The 17,743-nt window shown below is 38.7% G+C and overlaps 2 protein-coding genes across 2 annotated transcripts; both read right to left on the bottom strand.

Moving 5' to 3' along the window:
* Positions 1 to 1,605: 1,605 nt before the first annotated feature.
* Positions 1,606 to 6,209, bottom strand: LOC104221712 (vicilin Cor a 11.0101). Its single transcript, XM_009772833.2, has 6 exons — positions 5,800 to 6,209; positions 4,984 to 5,159; positions 3,455 to 3,535; positions 3,102 to 3,359; positions 2,202 to 2,484; positions 1,606 to 2,043 (listed from the first exon to the last, which is right to left on the bottom strand). Exons 1-6 carry the CDS (start codon positions 6,092 to 6,094, stop codon positions 1,841 to 1,843), a joined length of 1,296 nt encoding a protein of 431 aa, XP_009771135.1. The 5' UTR covers positions 6,095 to 6,209; the 3' UTR covers positions 1,606 to 1,840.
* Positions 6,210 to 7,777: 1,568 nt separating this feature from the next.
* LOC138871796 (uncharacterized) lies at positions 7,778 to 9,511 on the bottom strand. Its single transcript, XM_070149698.1, has 4 exons — positions 9,114 to 9,511; positions 8,567 to 8,735; positions 8,410 to 8,464; positions 7,778 to 8,244 (listed from the first exon to the last, which is right to left on the bottom strand). Exons 1-4 carry the CDS (start codon positions 9,509 to 9,511, stop codon positions 7,778 to 7,780), a joined length of 1,089 nt encoding a protein of 362 aa, XP_070005799.1.
* Between the last annotated feature and the right edge of the window lie 8,232 nt (positions 9,512 to 17,743).

Consider the following 17,743-nt stretch of genomic DNA (forward strand, 5'->3'; position numbering starts at 1 on the left):
TGTTTGCCTTTGGAGACTATTAGTAAATGCTAATTTTTGGGATAAAAAATGGAGAAGTCATGTACGTTAAACTTGCTCCCATTTAATAGGCAGAATAGTCTGGTATACACTTGTACTTGTTCGTGTTTGTATCCTGGTCCCTATACTTGATAAAGTTTCGTCCAGACACAGTTGTTCAAAATCGATATTTTAAACCCCTCAGACCATTGACCAAGTCTACGTGGCAATTTAATTGCTGAAGTGGATAACATACGTGTATTTCACGCGTATAAGGAGCGTGGACATAAAAATTTAATGATTAAAATAAGGAAAAAAATAAAAAGAAAAGAAAAATACAAAAATCAAATTAGAAAAAGAAAGAATGAAGGTGCCTAAGCTCTTTAATGGCGTCTCTACTTCTCTTAGTTCTGCAGCCCACCAACCCCCCCTCCCTTCTCCATGTTACTCCTCTTCCCCATTTTAACCCAACACCCCCAATAACACAGCCCTTCCCTTCACTGCATCCACCACAGATCCAAAACCTCTATTAAATTAGCAGCAATTTTTGGGGAATTTTTTTCTCACATCCCCATTCCCTTACTTTGGAAGATAGTCTTTGCAAAGAAAAGAAATAGAAATAGTGAAAGAAGATTGCTTGTGAAACCTATTTTCGATCGTTTTCATGTAGCAAAATTTCAGATTGTTTTGGGTGATGTTGGTCTTTTGGGTAGTCATTTTTTATGGCAAATTCTTTTTCTAGTGGTTGATTGGTGGTACAACGGTGGAGTGTTGATTGTGAAGAAGCTTTGTAGGTAAAGGGTGGTCTGTTTTTGATGACTCTTTAGGGTGACGAATGGATCTGTTTTGATTATTGTTGTTGTGTTTCGCTATTTGGATCTTTAATCGAATTTTGGGGAGGAGACTCAAAGGCTTGTTTGTTGAGAATTTTCGAAATTCCATTGTTGGTCTTGTGAAGAACGAATCTATTGATTTGAAACCTCAAATTGTTAGTACTAAAACTCAGCTGGGTATTGAAATTTAGACTTGAAAATGTGATAAACATTTGTGTTTGAGGATCAAAACTGGAGGGACAAGCAGAGACTCCATTAAAGCTCGCTTGAAGCTTCTGGGTATATTCAGGTTTAGAAGAAAGAACCTACTACTGTATCTCTTTTCTATGGGTTCGGTATTTGTGTAGAGTGGCCAGTCCTATTTTTCAAATAGTTTATTTTCCTATGTGGCACTAGTAATGACGTGGCGTCCTACATGTAGGAGATTGTATTACACATATGGGTAGCTCATGTCATAAGCGTTTATTATACACGATTTGAACGAGTGTAAGTGTTCAATTGGCAAACTGCTAAGTTTGAGGACCGGCATGACAAAGTGGCACAAGTATAAGTGTCATTTAGGCTATTCTGCCCATTAAATAATCAGTTTATATATTCATTTTCCAGTTGCGCTGACTTGCTACTTAATTACTTAGGAAAATGATAGTAATTCCATGTTCCCACATTTTTAGTAGGCTACATTTCTAACTTTAAATCTCAAGTCCTTGAAGATTTTGGGATAAGACTGAGATAATAAATGCAATTTTCTTCACAGAAAGAAGAGGATACGAGGAGCTCAGCGCAAGGTTCTCTCCATCTTTTGTGTTAGAAGGAGGAAATTTATTTATGTTACAAAAGTTACATTGCACTCGAGAAGTTATTAGAAGACGCCGATAACGCTATGCCACAGAAGACGCCCATTTATTTTAAGTACATCTACCAACAAAGACAAAGTTCTCACTTCATTCTTGCTGCCTCGCGCTAAGGGGGCGGATTTACCTTAGCCAAAGGTGCCTCGTGCTGTCTACAACTTAGAAAACAAAGTCCAAACTTGAAGAAACATATTGTTGTCCCCTTGTTCTTTCTTCCCTCATCTGTTGCTGTCGCTGCTCTGGTCCTGCCACAAAATAGGACTGATCTTGCTTCTGCAAGATTTCTTCCACCTCCCTTGCTGGCATGTTGAATGACACTTCTTTTGCTTCTCTGTCTACATTTCTCCATATGCTTTGTCGACCTTAAATTTCAAACCAGCAAGAATTTAAAAGAGAGTTATAATGTAAATAATTACACGTATATGTTTATAGAAAGTGGAATTAGTACAATGAAAAATAATTAAGATGTTCCGACTATGACAAGTAATAAAAAAATTAAATGAGGAAACTAACACCATACCTGCAAGGAAGTTCATTCTGTTGTTATGAGCATTGAATCCAATACCAACCATTCTGAGCTCTGAATCCCCGGTGGCTATAACGGTAATAGGATGGCCTGCACGAATTATCATAACATCACCAACTGATAGAGAACCTTGGACTTTCTGGTAGTGGCGCCCCTGTCTCTGGCTTTGGCTTTGGCTACTAAGATGAGGGCATGCCATTTCAAAGCGCCCATTTCCTTCTACAACCATGACAAACCATGTTGTCCTTGTACAGTAGACTGGCAATAACATTCCCCCCTGCAAAATTAATTCTAGAACGTTCAAAAGTAAGGTTCGGCTATATAAATCTTCATCGTCCATATCGCTCCAGCTATATAAATCTTCATCGTACATATCGCTCCATTCAGTATAGGTCCATTTCGTAACACTAGGGATCAAAAGCATATCCAGCTTGAGGGATATGGGTTCACGTGAACCCATACTCCTTTCCCTAAACCATGTATAATATTGTTATATTTCTTCAAAATTACTTATAAACATATGTGTGCGCACCCATGCTCAAAGACTCTTATGGTGTAATTATTATTAGGTGCACCTTTACAAGTGAAATTGGCCGTACAAATCTCATTACGAATGGTCTTGTTTTCAGCGCCTGAAGCATAAATATATGTGAACATCACTAAAATTTAAAAAAGAATATAATTTTGAACCTATAATTTCAAAACTGTAGTGGGTTCATGGTGAGAGAATAAAGTTAAACCCGTCAAATGTAAATTCTAGATGCACCTCCTTACAACAGTGCAAACATCCTCTTGAAATCCTGGATCCGCCTTTGCTAGGGATGTTAGTGTTACGAAGCAAAATCCAATGCAAGGTCATCTCTGAAAACTATTTAAATTGAAAAGTCAGCTTACTTGGTTGATGTTCATGATACCAGCAGCAGCATCCAAATCCCTCAACTGTTCGAATCTCTCTGGGGTTGCTTCAAAGTAGTGTCCAAATTTGTTTCCAAGTAATGGGCGTTCATTCAATAGATTGAAAGGACCTCTAGTTTGTTGCTTAGTGGAGAGTGAAGCGTGTTCGCTTATTGCTCTAATTTGCTCTTCAGAGGCTTTGACAAATATTCCCTTTCTTTGTTGTCCCAATAGCCCCTCTATCGTGTCAATTGAGGTCTAATGAATAATAATAAGCAAACACAAGTAAAGGGAACAAAATAAACTGAATTAAAGAGGAGTAATTCTTTTGCTGAATTAAGCAGCTGGCTTACATTGAAAGCAGTCTCCAGAATCTCACTGCTGAAAGCTCTGTAGAAGGATTCTGGATTTTCACCTCCACCACTAAAGTATTCCTGAATTAAGATATTAAATTAGTATCCAAAAACATCTTATACTACACTGTCCCAAATTGACGGTATTTTGTATGAAGTCTCATTTGACCAATTTTGCAGGTCAAGAATTAGAAATATTAAACAATTTTAAAAATATTCCCTCCCAAATTTAAAAGGTTGAATAAAATAATCTCCCAAGTGAGAGAAAATTTTTTGGGGCCTATTATCTTCAACTCTACTCCCTCCAATCCAAAAGAATGACACACTCTCTTTATTAGATTTTTTTCAAAAAAGGAACACATTTCAAATTTTAAACAATTTTAGTTTGAACTTTCTATTCTACCGTTCATGCAAGCTTATAACCACATGAATATTAAGATATATTTAAAATCACAAATTATAAGAAAAAAAGTATACATATTATTGTTAGATCTGATTTTAATGATGCAAATAATATATCTGTTCTATGTGCAGGAACTCATGGATAGCATTCAAAGATTGAAGGAATCAATCAGAGAAGATCAAGGAGAGAAGATCAAGGAATCAATGGTTAGCTACGAGCTTGAAGCAATCAATCAGGAAAATTAAGGAAAGCAATCCGAGATTAGAAAAGATCAAGAAATCAATGGACAGCTACGAGATGGAAAGAATTAAGGAAAGCAATCCGAGATTAAAGAAATCAATCAAAGCCAAGACGGAATCAATCAAACCTAGACTTAAGGAATCAAGCGTATCCCAATCTAGAAGGAGCAAGATTTTGGGAAACATATATAGAAAATCATTCAAGTCTCTCGTCAAACATAGCCGTTGTTGTATAACCTTATTCTTGGAAAGAATCAATTTCTTTCCAAGGATCAAATCTCTTGGGTTGGCAAATCTCTCCGGAAACCAAGCCTCTCTCAAAGTATTTAAACTTGTATCTGTACCCTAGAGTCATATACTTTGATCGAACCAAATACCCCCTCTTTATTCTACTGCAAACAAACATTGTAGCTCTACTAGATCTGATGTGTAACAAGTTAGAGAAGAAAGAGAGAACAACACTAGAGGCATTGTATTAAAAGAAACGAGTAACATAGGAACTAAGCTATCGGTGTAGATCACACCATGCTCTGTGTACTCGAAGAAACTCATTCACTGAAAAAGAACTCCCTTGCAACCCAAGGGGACTAGACTAGGATTCACATTGAATCCGAACCAGTATAAAAACTCCGGTGTTTTTAATTCCTGCATTTAATTTTTGCATCTTAAATTTTGTCTTTACTAGTATCAAGTTCTTATATCTAGTCGACTAATCGCAAAACTAATCAACTCATAGCTATTAAGTTTAAAAATAAACAATTCACCCCCTCCCCCCTACTTTCAATTATGACTTAATACCATAAGTTTCAAAAGTTTTCATCTACCTCTAAACTCTGTGTTAGATCAAATTAAGCCATATCAATTGAAATAGGAGGGAATATGGTTACCTGAAACTGGCCAGGAATATTAACTGTCTTGGCTAGCACGTAAACAAAGAACCTTTCATTGTTATCCCTGTTGATCATGTAGATTGTTGAACCAGCATTAACTCTGATTACATCTCCATGCTCCAAGTTGAAGGAGTTCTGCTCATCCTGTTCTGCTATACTTATGGTTCCTCTTCCTGAAAAGAAATTAAAGAAGGACAATTACTTAGGACCCGTTTGACCATAGATTTTGTCAAAATAAATTTGGATTTTATTTGATAAACATATATTTGGCCATAGATTTTGCCTACATTTGGCAAAATCCCGAAACCCGAAGGCTCACTAGCTAGTTTTGGGCCAAAATAATCACTATTACATTTTTTAAAAATTGCCCCAAACTTTTGTATTTTATAAAAGAGCCCACCATTTATTATTTTGTAGCAGTATTGCTTCGTCTTCTCGGTCATCTGATAGTATATCATATAGTTCACTATAAAAATAATTATTTTGTACCAAATTTATTTATGTTCAGAACTATGATTTGCGATAATATAATGAATGTTATTGATAATGGTACTGTTGGATATTTGTGATAGTTTTTAGAACTTGTGGATATAAATTATATTTCATGTTTTTCCAAAATAAATTTGGGAACTATGTTTTGAAAACAGATGTCAAACACATTTTCATCTCCAAACCAAACTTCACCCAAATCATATTTTTCTAAACAAAGTTGGGAATCTATGGCCAAACGCTAGGTTAGTAATTCACAGAGTTTCTCTTAGTCGTTTTAGTATGAACCACCCACGAGCAAATATATAAGCAAAAGGGACTTACCTCTAACAACAAAAAATATGACTTCAGCATCACAGTGATGAGGAAGCATGAAAGACAGAGGTTCAAATTCAAGGACTGCAACTCTATACTTCTCTAGTCCTCCAAGAAGTTCAGATCTTTCAGTGAATTTCTCAAGGACTCGAAATTCACCATGTTTTGATGTAAATCGAGATCTGAACCTATGAGACTTAAATAAGTAGGGATTGTTCTCTGCTTCATCACATTGAGAAGCAAGAAAGATGGAGAGGATCAAGAAGAAGAGAAATAAGAGCTTTGGTTTACTGAAAATTGCCATAGTTACGAATATTGAACTGCGATGGAAGCTTATTCGGAAGTTTTGATGAAGAGATCTTTGATTTAGAGTGGGAATTTTTCATGAGTTTGAAACCCTGCAAGCATGCAGATTGACAAGTGTTGAATTGAACACTAACGAGGAGAGGTGTAACTGTGATATATAAGGCTAGCCCATGTCACATGGGGTACACTGTTGGGACAATTTTGTAAAGGACTAGATATATAACACCAAGTTTCTTTTTAGGCGGGATAACTATTTTTTTGGTCAATTTTTTTCTTCAAAATTAAGGTGTTTGTCAAAACTTCTTTTCACCCAAAATATTTTTTTTTTTAATTAAGGTAATTGGTCAAGTTTTTGGAGGGAAAAAAAAGAATTTAAAAAAAAAACAGAAGCAGTTTTTGAGAAGCAGAAAAAAACAATTTCTTTTCAAAAGCACTTTTGAAGAAAAACACTATAAGCACTTTTTAAAGCTTGGTCAAACACTAATTGCTACTTAAAAGTACTTTTCAAATTAAGTAATCAAACACAAACTGCTTCTCTCCAAAAGTATTTTTTGAAAGTCAAAATAAGCTGATTTTAGAAGCTTGGCCAAACAGGCTATTAACCTGTTGACATAATTGGATATAAATAAATAGTATTTAATCTGTCTCAATTTACATAATATTTTTTTAATGTTAGATTTTTATTTAAAATAATGCCTTTTCTTTATGAATGAACTTACGGTCACACAAATACTTACAGTTTTTTTGGTAATTATTGTCAATTTACTATTAACTCCAAAAAAAAATCATTATAATTAAAGAGCACCTCCTTTTTGTATCAGAAATTTGGCCTCCAACAAAACAGAAAAATAGCTACACTGTACTCTAATTACATAGGATTTGCTGTACTAAATTCCTACATCTACGTGCTCTATGTGCATTCCTCGTAACCTATATTCTTTCTATGATCTCCTGCTTTATCTGTTGTACTACATCCTCTTTATGTACATTAATACCTCTTAAAATCTTCTAGTTTCTTGCACGCCGTGTGTGGTAAATCACAACCCCATTGATAGCAGCTTCCAATTCATTCGTATAGACCTTCCAATATTTCCTGTTTATACTATCCAAAGACTTTGTTATATTCCCTACTGGTATCTTGATGTCTTTCCATTGATTTACGTCTTGCCTTAGAGCTGTGATCTATGTACACTCCACAAATAAGTGTATGTTAGTTTCAGTCATGTGAGTATTACATAAACAACACCTGCTATCCTCCACTGGAACTTGCAACTTGAGTAATCTCTCCTTTGTGAGTAGCCTTCCATGCATTGCCAACCACACTATAAACCTTTGCTTAGGTTGAGCTATTGAGGTCCATATCAGATTAGCTATCTTCAACTTAGGATGTTCACCAATGAGAGAAAGATAACTACTGGTAATGGAGTAGTCACCAATTCTAGTAAGCTTGTAATTATTTTGCTCATAACAGCTCTGCATTTTGATTTTCAGACCATTAATGTTTCTTTAGCACCAAATACTATCTATCGGGGCTGATGGTTTCATATATTTGTTTCTGCTCTCATGTACACCCGAAGTACCCATTTCACCCATAAGGCTTATTTGCATTTAATCAGCTGCCATAACAACTTATCCACTGATGCCATATTTCAGTTTCTGCAACTCTTAACATTCAATCCTCCTAGCTTCTTAGGATAACAGATCTTTTCCCAGAAACTAAGGATAGTTTCTTTATCTCCTCTGAGCTATCCCAGAGATATTCTCTGCATATTCTGTCAACCTCCTTGAGTATACTTTGAGGTAATATGAACACTGTGCCCCAGAAGCTATGGATGAAAAACAACACTGCATTAATAATTTGCAGTCTGCATAGAAGCCTTGAGTAGGTAACTCTGATCCTTTGAGTGATTTTCTCTACCAGCATATGACAGTCAATCTTATTCCATTTCTTTGGGGAGAGGGGAAGTCTAAGGTATCTTATGGGAAGAGTACCTAGCACAAAACCAGTTATTTCAAGCAACTTCTTCTTAGTATTATCATCCACACCAGCTATGAAGATACTAGACTTGTCCATATTTGATTTCAACCCTGTTACATTGCTATAGTAATTTATTGCCTCCACAATCCTTTTAACTGAGCTTTCATTTCCTTTACAAAAGTTCATCAGATCATCCGCAAAATATGAGATGAGTCAGCTTTAGTGTTTTACACATGGGATGATATTTGAAATTAGGAAGTCTACTAACTGTCTTCAACATCCTTGATAAGTATTCCATAACAAGCACAAATAGAAGAGGAGAGATAGAATCATACTGCCTAAGCCATCTCTTCCCAGCAAAATATCCATGACTTTCTCCATTGACTTCAACTAAAATTATTGTAGTAGACACACACACACTATAATCCACTGAGTAAATTTGTCTGGGAACCCAAATTCACTCAGAGCTTCTTCTAGGAACTCCCAACTCACCATGTCATAGGCCTTTCTGAGATCAATCTTCATAAGACATCTTGGAGTTGTTTTCCAGTTATAATGTCTTAAAATGTCGTGACAGATTAAGACATTGTGCAGCATGGACCTCCCCTGTACAAATGCAGACTGGTTCTCTGCTACTAAGTGATCAACTGCTGCCTTTAGTCTGTTGCATATAAATTTGGAAATGCACTTGTAAAGTATTGCAACATGATATTGGTCTGTATTGGCTAGCAAATTCTGGGTTGTCCACCTTTGGGATAAGAGCTATGATTGTTGAGTTGAGTTGATTGAAGAACTTTCCATTGTGAAAAAATTTTATTACTGCCTCTGTGATATCCTACCCCACTATATGCCAAGCAGCCTTATAGAAACCACTCCTAAAGCCATCTGAACCTGTACTCTTGTTGTTGCCAATATGTTGTTGCTGTCAATATGGAACATTGCCTCTTTAAATTCCTTATCCACAACTAGCCTTAGTAACTCCAGCTATTGAGCATTTGACAAAGTAGGGCCATTTTTTAGAATGCTAGTAAAAGCTTACACTCTAGAAGTAGGCTTTCTTCCTAATATTTCAGAATAGTAATCCACAAACAAGTTTGCAATAGCCCCTGGATCAGTTTGCCATGTGCCTGCATCATCTTTAAGTTGTGTTGTGGATTGTTTCAGCTTCCTATGCTTTATAATTGAGTAGAAATATCGTGTGTTATCATCTCCTAACTTAATCCATGTAGCTTTACTTCTCTGTTGTGGGTACATTTCTGCCAAATGTGAAGACTGCTGAACCTCTTTATTTGAAGGATCCCTTTGGAGTTTCAACCTACTTTTGTTAAGCAACTTCATATCTTCTTCTGCTTCTCTCACAATATCATGAGAATATTGTGACTTCAAAACCTTCAAATTCTTCTTAAGTAGTTTCAACGTTTTTGCTACTTGATACATTTTGCGGCCCTCAATACTGTCAGCCCACCCTTCTCTTACTATTGTATTAAATTGTAGATGTTGAACCCATATGTTACAAAAACTAAAATGATTTTCTGAACTTACTTCTTACCTCTACCAGTGACAATTTTGCATGACAGTGGTCACTGATTCCTTCTGGGAGAAATATGGCCCTACATGATGGCATTACATTTGGTCATTCCCTATTTATGAACAACCAATCAATCTTCTTCATGTTTGTCATTCCATGTGTACCTATTGCCTTGTGCTAGTAACTCCAATAAGCCACATTCTACTATACAGTTATGGAAATCTTTCACTTCTACTCAGGTCACAGGGTTTCTTCTTATTTTGTCTTCTGATTTGAGGACTGAGTTAAAATTCCATAAAACCATCCAAGGCCTTGTACATTTCCTGCTATGAGACACTAACTTATCCCATAGTTCCTTCTTATCTTTTCTAGTATTTAAAGCATAGACATAAGACAACTCAAATGTCATTTGAAGAGGAATGTAATGAACTTTATAGTTGATTACTTGAGCTGACATACTCCTAGGAATGACCTTGTAGTAATCAAGTCTCAAAGTAATCTAAATTCTACCATTATAATGGTACTCTAGGTTTGTAAGGTACTTCCATCCCACAAATATATTATTTGCTAGCTTCTCAATTATGTTGCTTTTTATCTTGGTTTCTAGTAGACCAACCAACCCCACTCGTTCCTCATTGCAAATGAGTTTCACCCTTTTTGCTTATTAGGGTCATTAAGCCCCGTAACATTCCAATTTAACATATTAACCATCCCCAAGGGAGTGATTGTTTTGGCCTCCCTTATTTGTTATGTTGACCTCTTTACTATGCAGGACTTGAAAAGAGTTTGAATTCTCAACTTGTTGTTGCTGCTTCTGTTGTGGCTTTCCTACTCTTGATGGGGTTTGCCAGCTTGTAATATCTCCTTGATTTTGCTTTCCTTATTGTCTCCCTACCATTTGCACTCTATTACCATCAGCTCTAGTACTTGTTGTCTCCTTCCTTTGTTCAGAGTTTACCTGAATTTGTTCCTTACTCTTAGGTTCTGTTTGTGCCATAATGTTCATCTCCTTCTGTTGTTCTGCATTTGCCATTGCTAGTTTCTTCTTGTTCCTACACACTTCCTCTGCATGCCCATATTTAGAGCAATGATCACACAGAATTGGCTTCCAGTCATAGTTGACTTTTTGTTCAATTAACTTGCCTCTTTTATTCCTAAAAAGAACTACATCTGGAAACTTTGCATTCATTCCTACCTCAACTAGTAACCTTGCAAAATTCAATCCATTCCTCTTTTCTATATTTTGGTCCACCATAATAGGTTTTCCCACTAAGCTGCCTATCTTGCTCAAACCTTTGTTACTCCAATATTTGAAGTTCAATCTAGGAAACTTAATCCAAAATTGGAGCTGCTTGAAATTCCTCTCTAGTGAACTCCAATTAAGGTGTCCAAGCCTTTACAATGAATGGTTTGTTATCAAAATGGTAAATACCACCCCGAATCACCTCTTGCTTCCCTACCTCTGTCTCAAATCCAACAATTATCACTCCATTTTTTAGCATAGCGATTATGTCCATGCCATATTTCCCCCACAAACGTTTGATGTACCCCTGTATTACTGTGAATATGGGATGTGCCCCTAACACATAATATACTACTTCTTTTCCCCAGTAATCAATTTCAGAACTAATATCATCCAATTCAATTTCTACTATTGAGGACTCACCATGTGTTTTAGGTGCTACATATTCCAATTTATAACCAGCATTTGAAATTTTTCTATGTCGAAGTCATCCCAAATTGATCCTTGCTTCATCTATGTTTCCAGCTTCTCTTCAACCTCATTTGCCCATGATTTTTTGCCACTACTAGTTGGTGCTGCTTGATCCTTACTTGGTGAAGCTTGTAACACTTCAGACGATACTCGTTGTGCTTCGATCTGCTGAGATTTCTTTGTTTCACTATTTAGGGTTACTGTTTCATTGGGTTTTAGACTTGACTGAGTTTTCCTTGCTAATTCCTCGCTACCATTGCTTGATTTCTGCCCTCGCTGAGCAATTTCATATGATGTGGATGCTTCCTTGGCCATTAGAGCCTTCTGGGATGAGATGCGAGCTCTCTTGCCCATGGCTGGTGCAGGTTAAGCTAAGATGCACCGAGAGAGAAAAAAACAAGCCCTTATAATTCTTTTTAAACCATAATAAAGTTTTTTTTTCTTTTTTAAACTCCTGAGATTGAAATTGGGAGGGAGGGGGGAAGTACTAACTACTGATGCTACTGCTCATTGCTATACCCCTTGTTCGATTCTTTGTACCGCGTTCGCAGAGGCGGATTCAGACTTTGAAGTTTATGGTTTCTACAACGATTTCACATTACCAATTGGGTTCACAATCAAATATTTATGAATATTTAATGAATTTTTTAATACATATACAAGGACCGTGCAAAAGTTACTGGGTTCCCCAGAACCCGCAGGCTACCCTCTAAATCCACCACTGCGCGTTCAACCAAGACATCATTAAATGGGTGGGTGCATGCAGAGAATTAATTAAAGAACTAATTGTCTTTTCTTTCTTGTTATATTCAAGTTTTAACTCGCTAATATTTATGCGTTAGTGAGTAGTGATAGATTTAAACTAGAACACAATAAATATGATAGAAATACATATATTCTATGTTTTGAATTTACCGCTACTCAAACATCAGACTTTATTCAAACAAGACATGATGACTCAGATGGAGTTAGCCTTACATGTCGATGAATATATACATCAAGGAGAACACTACACGATGTCCATTAAACCTTAATACTTATTGTAAGTGTTAAACTATTTGGTTGGTGAGCCAGTGACAGGTGAAACATAACGAGGCTAAAGTATTTATTGACAACTTCAAAATCAATTGCAAAATTACAGAAGACCACCGCACACGACTAATAAAGGGACGCGATGTCCGTGCCCAACCAGATATCACGGAGAGGCTGGGCCTGGAACTAACCCCAAAACCATTAAGATGATTAAGGAACTGACAAAGCGGGTGGAATCCAGGGGAAAAAATTGAGGCCAACGACAAAAAGGTGGAGACATATAACTCTAGAGTTGATCAAATTCCTGGAGCGCCCCCGGTATTGAAAGGGCTGGACTCCAAGAAATTTGTCCAAAAGCCTTTCCCCCCGAGTGCAGCACCAAAGCCGATCTTGAAGAAGTTCCGTATGCCCGAAATTCCGAAATATAATAGAACCACGGATCCAAACGAACATGTCACCTCCTACACGTCCGCCATCAAAGGGAACAACTTAGAAGTTTTATGAAATTGAGTTAGTTTTGCTGAAAAAGTTCGGAGAAACCCTATCAAAAGGAGCAATGATATGGTATCAGAACTTACCCTCTAATTCTATTGATTTGTTTGCTACGCTTGCAGATGCCTTCGTAAAGGCACATGTCAGGGCCATCAAGGTCGAGACCAGAAAATCAGACCTTTTCAAGGTAAAATAAAGAGATAACGAGATGCTCAAGGTATTCGTGTCGAAGTTTCAAATAGAATGAATAGATCTGCCTCCGATTGTGGACGATTGGGCCGTTCAAGCATTCACCCAAGGGATCAAACCTCGAAGCTCCTTGGCTTCACAACAGTTGAAATAAAATTTGATAGAATAACCGACGATAACTTGGGCCGATGTCCATAACAAGTACCAATCAAAAATCAGGATCGAAGACGATCAGCGGGGCCCCCTCCGGGTCCGTTTATCCCATTAGAACCAATGACAGGTCCAAGAGAATTGTCTATTATGAGCCGAGACCAAACATGGACTGGTATAAACCGTACAACGGGGACCGGAGGGTAACATATATGGGCGTAACCCTGCAAGAAACGAGAAAAGGAACGATTGGAACCATAGTAGTCGAGGACTCATGAGCAAAAACATTTCCGATAGGCCACTTGGGGCCAGGGAGGCACCAAGGTTATTGGAATACAACTTCAGTGTCGATGCTGCAAGCATCGTGTCTGCCATCGGCCGCATCAAAGATACCAAATGGCCTCGAGCATTGCAGTCCGACCCTACTCAAAGAGACCCTAACTTAATGTGTAAGTACCACGTCACTCACGACCATAGAACCGAGGACTACCGATAATTGAGAGAAAAAGTGGCCCGATTATTCAATAACAGGCATCTCCGAGAGCTTCTGAGTGATCGAGCCAAAAATCACTTCAGGAATAGGGAACCCAACAAACATACCGAACAAGAGGAACCTCAGCACGCATCAACATGATCATCAGTAAAGTTGACGTCCCCCAAAGACTAATGTTAAAGTGCACCAAGGTGTCTATCACAAGGGAAAAATGAACCCGAGATTATGTCCCGGAGGGGATCATTTCATTCAACGATGAGGATGTCGAAGACATCGTGCAACCACATAATGACGCATAGGTAATATCTATACTTGTAAATAAATGTCGATTTAAACATGTGTCGATTGATCCAGGTAGCTCGGCCAATATCATCATATCGAGGGTCGTGGAGTAGTTGGGTCTACAAGACCAAATAGTGTCCGCAGTCCAGGTTTTGAACAGATTCAACATGGAATGCAAAACTACTAAAGGAGAGATAACCCTACCGGTGAACACCGTAGGGACCATTCAGGAAATGAAGTTTTATGTGATCGAAGGGGATATGAGATATAATTCCTTTTTAGAAGGCCATGGATTCACAACATAAGGGCGGTTCCCACGACATTACACCAGGCGCTGAAGTTCCCCACACTGGGAGGGACCAAAACGGTTTACGGAGAGCAGCCAGCCGCAAAATAAATGTTCATGGTTGACGAAGTGATTCCGATGTCTGCGCTCTTGGCGTCAAAAACACGAAGCCGATTAGGAAAGAAGTAAATAAATAGCAATCACCGATACCAGCCCGACCGAACCGAAAAAGTAAGAGGCAGTCGAGGATGATGACTACGGAGTCCCTAGGTTGTTCATCGCTCTTGATGATTCCGATGCCACAAAATCAACTTTCGAGGAACTGGAGCAAGTCATATTGATAGGACACATGCCCGATCGGGAGGTATATCTGGGCACGGGGTTAACTCCCGAGCTCAGAAAAAAACTCATTGAATTCCTTATAGCTAACACAGATTGTTACACTTGGCCCATCTTGATATGATTGGAATCCCTCCATAAATTACCACTCATAAGCTAAGCTTGGATCCGAATTTCTATCCGGTTAAACAAAAGAGGAGGCCTCAGTCCGAAGTCAAGCATGCGGTCATTAAAGACGAGGTATCCAAACTCCTTAAAATAGGTTTTATTCGGGAAGTCAGGTACCCATATTGATTAGCTAGTGTAGTGGTAGTACCTAAGAAGGGGAATACGTTAAGAATGTATGTAGATTACAAAGACTTAAACAAGGCGTGCCCTAAGGACTCTTTTCCTTTGCCTAACATCGATCGCATGATCGATGCTTTTCTTGATGCCTATTCCGGGTACAACCAAATCCAGTTGGACCTAGGCGATCAAGAAAAAACTTCTTTTATCATTAATTTCAGCACCTATTATTATAACGTAATGCCGTTCGGACTAACAAATGCCGGTGCCACTTATAAACACCTAGTAAACCTGATGTTCGAAGAACAAATAGAAAAATCAATGGAGGTTTATATTGACGACATGCTAGTTAAGTCCTTGCAAACAGAGGACCATTTGAAACATTTGCAGGAAACCTTCAGCATATTAAGAAGATACAATATGAAGCTCAACCTAGAAAAATGCGCGTTCGGGGTCGGATCCAGAAAGTTCCTGGGGTTCATGGTATCCAACCGGGGGATCAAGATTAATCCTAATAAAATCAAAGCCATATAAGATATTACCGTGGTGGATAATGTTAAGGCTGTGCAGAGGCTAACCGAGCGTATGGCCGCACTAGGCCTGTTCATATCGAGGTCCTCTGGCAAAAAGCCATGATTCTTCTCACTACTGAAAAAGAAGAACAACTTCTCTTGGACCTCGGAGTGCTAGCAAGCCTTGGGAGAACTCAAACGATACCTTTCGAATCCACCCCTACTCCATACCCTGAAGGTGGATGAACAACAATACCTTTATTTAGCGGTGCCCGAAGTGGCGGAAAGTGGAGTCTTAGTACGAGAAGAGGAAGGTACACAATTTCCTGTTTATTATGTTAGTAGAACTCTAGGCGAGGCCGAAACAAGGTATCCTTACATGGAAAAATTGGCGCTCTCTTTGCTAAGCGCCTCCAGAAAGTTGAAACCATACTGTCAATGCCACCCTATATGTGTCATAACCTCTTACCCGCTAAAGAATATTATTCATAAACCCGAGCTCTCGGGTCGGCTGACCAAATGGTCGTCAAAATTAGCGGGTACAATATCAAATATTGACCCCAAACCACCATCAAATCACAAATTTTGGCAGATTTCGTGGCCGACTTTACACCGGCCTTGCTGCCCGAAGTCGAAAAGGAATTGTTATTGAACTTGGGGACTTCCTCGGGGATCTGGACCCTCTTTACGGATGGCTTCAAATACAAAGAGGCCCGGACTTGACATCAAATTGAAGCCGCCTACAGGAAACATAATCAGGCAGTCTATTCGAACTGTAAAATTGACTAACAATGAGGCCGAATATGAGGCCGTGATTGCAGGTCTCAAATCGGGCAAAGGTCTTGGGGCTGAGGTGATAAAAGCTAAATGCGAATCCCTCCTTATGGTAAACCAAGTCAATCGAACTTTTGAAGTAAGGGAGGAATGAATGCGGAGGTATTTGGACAAATTGCAGGTGGCGCTGCATCAATTCAAGGAATGGATACTTTAGCATGTACCCCAAGATCAAAATATCGAGGCCGAAGATGTGGCCAACTTGGGGTCATCGGTTGATGACGATGACTTCAACTCAGGAATAATCGTGCAGCTCATAAAACCGGTAACGGAAGAAGGCCACGCCGAAATAAATTCACTAATTTTAACTTGGGATTGGAGAAACAAGTACATAGACTACTTCAAGACTGGGAAGCTACCCTTGGACCCTAAAGAATCCAGAGCTCTACGCACAAATGCGTCCAGGTTTAGCTTGTCTGAAGGTATTCTATACAGAAGAACGTTCGATGTCTCGCTCTCCGTATGCTTGGGGCCAGGAGATACCGAATACATCTTTAGAAAAGTTTACGAGGGTACACGCGGAAACTATTTGGGGGCAGAATCTTTGGTTCGGAAGATAATTAGGGCAGGCTACTAATGGATCGATATGGAGAAGGATGCAAAATACTTCGTAAGAAGGTGTGATAGTTGTCAGGGACATGCATCGATGATCCATCAACCAGGGGAGCTATTACACTCGGTATTATCCCTGTGGTCGTTCATGAAATGGGGAATGGACATAGTTGGACCCCTACCATAGGCACCTGGTAAGGCTCAATTCATATTGTTTATGACTGACTATTTTTCTAAATGGGTCGGAACTCAAGTGTTCGAGAAAGTTCGAGAAAAAGAAGTCATTGATTTTATTTGAGACCACATAATATGCTGGTTCAGGATACCGGCTGAGATCATGTACGATAGTGGAAAGCAATTCATCGGCAGCAAGGTAAGCAAATTTTTCGAAAACCATAAGATCAAAAAATTCTATCCACCCCTATCACCCAAGTGGGAATGGACAAGCAGAATTCACAAACAAGACCATACTCCAAATCTTAAAGAAAACGGCTTACCAATACAAAGGAAAGTGGAAGGAAATTATGCCCGAGGTCTAGTGGGCTTATCATACAACTTCGAAATCCAGCATCGGAACCACCCCCTTTTCGTTGGTCTATGGTGCTGAAGCATTAATACCGGTCAAAGTGGGAGAACCAAGCCTCAAGTTTTGATATGCGACCAAAGAATCAAATGGTGAGGCCAGGAGTACGAGCCTAGAATTACTAGATGAAAGGCGAGAGGCCGCCCTAGTCCGGTTGGCTGCCCAGAAGAAGCGAATAGAAAGGTATTACAACCGAAGAGCCAGCCTCCAACACTTCAAAATTAGGGACTTGGTAATAAGGAAAGTTACACTGCATACCCGGAACCCGAACAATGGAAAGCTGGGGCCGAACTGGGAAGGATCATATTGAGTCATTGGAATTACTGGCAAGGGCTCGTATAAGCTCGAAGCAGGAAATGGTGCACAACTACCAAACAACTGAAACGTGACACACTTGA

Source organism: Nicotiana sylvestris, chromosome 1, assembly GCF_000393655.2.
Source record: "Nicotiana sylvestris chromosome 1, ASM39365v2, whole genome shotgun sequence".
NCBI classification, from domain to species: domain Eukaryota; kingdom Viridiplantae; phylum Streptophyta; class Magnoliopsida; order Solanales; family Solanaceae; genus Nicotiana; species Nicotiana sylvestris.

What these genes read in the sequence shown, in the direction of transcription:
- LOC138871796 (XM_070149698.1), bottom strand. Translation starts at nt 9,511, where the DNA reads ATGTATCAAGTAGCAAAAACGTTGAAACTACTTAAGAAGAATTTGAAG. An exon ending in TCAGAAAGGCCTATGACATG is followed by an intron (nt 8,465 to 8,566) that starts GTGAGTTGGGAG and finishes CAATAATTTTAG; the next exon opens with TTGAAGTCAATGGAGAAAGT. An exon ending in GGGAAGAGATGGCTTAGGCA is followed by an intron (nt 8,245 to 8,409) that starts GTATGATTCTAT and finishes ACTTTTGTAAAG; the next exon opens with GAAATGAAAGCTCAGTTAAA.
- LOC104221712 (XM_009772833.2), bottom strand. Translation starts at nt 6,094, where the DNA reads ATGGCAATTTTCAGTAAACCAAAGCTCTTATTTCTCTTCTTCTTGATC. An exon ending in ATATTCCTGGCCAGTTTCAG is followed by an intron (nt 3,536 to 4,983) that starts GTAACCATATTC and finishes ATCTTAATTCAG; the next exon opens with GAATACTTTAGTGGTGGAGG. An exon ending in CAGAATGAACTTCCTTGCAG is followed by an intron (nt 2,044 to 2,201) that starts GTATGGTGTTAG and finishes TTGAAATTTAAG; the next exon opens with GTCGACAAAGCATATGGAGA.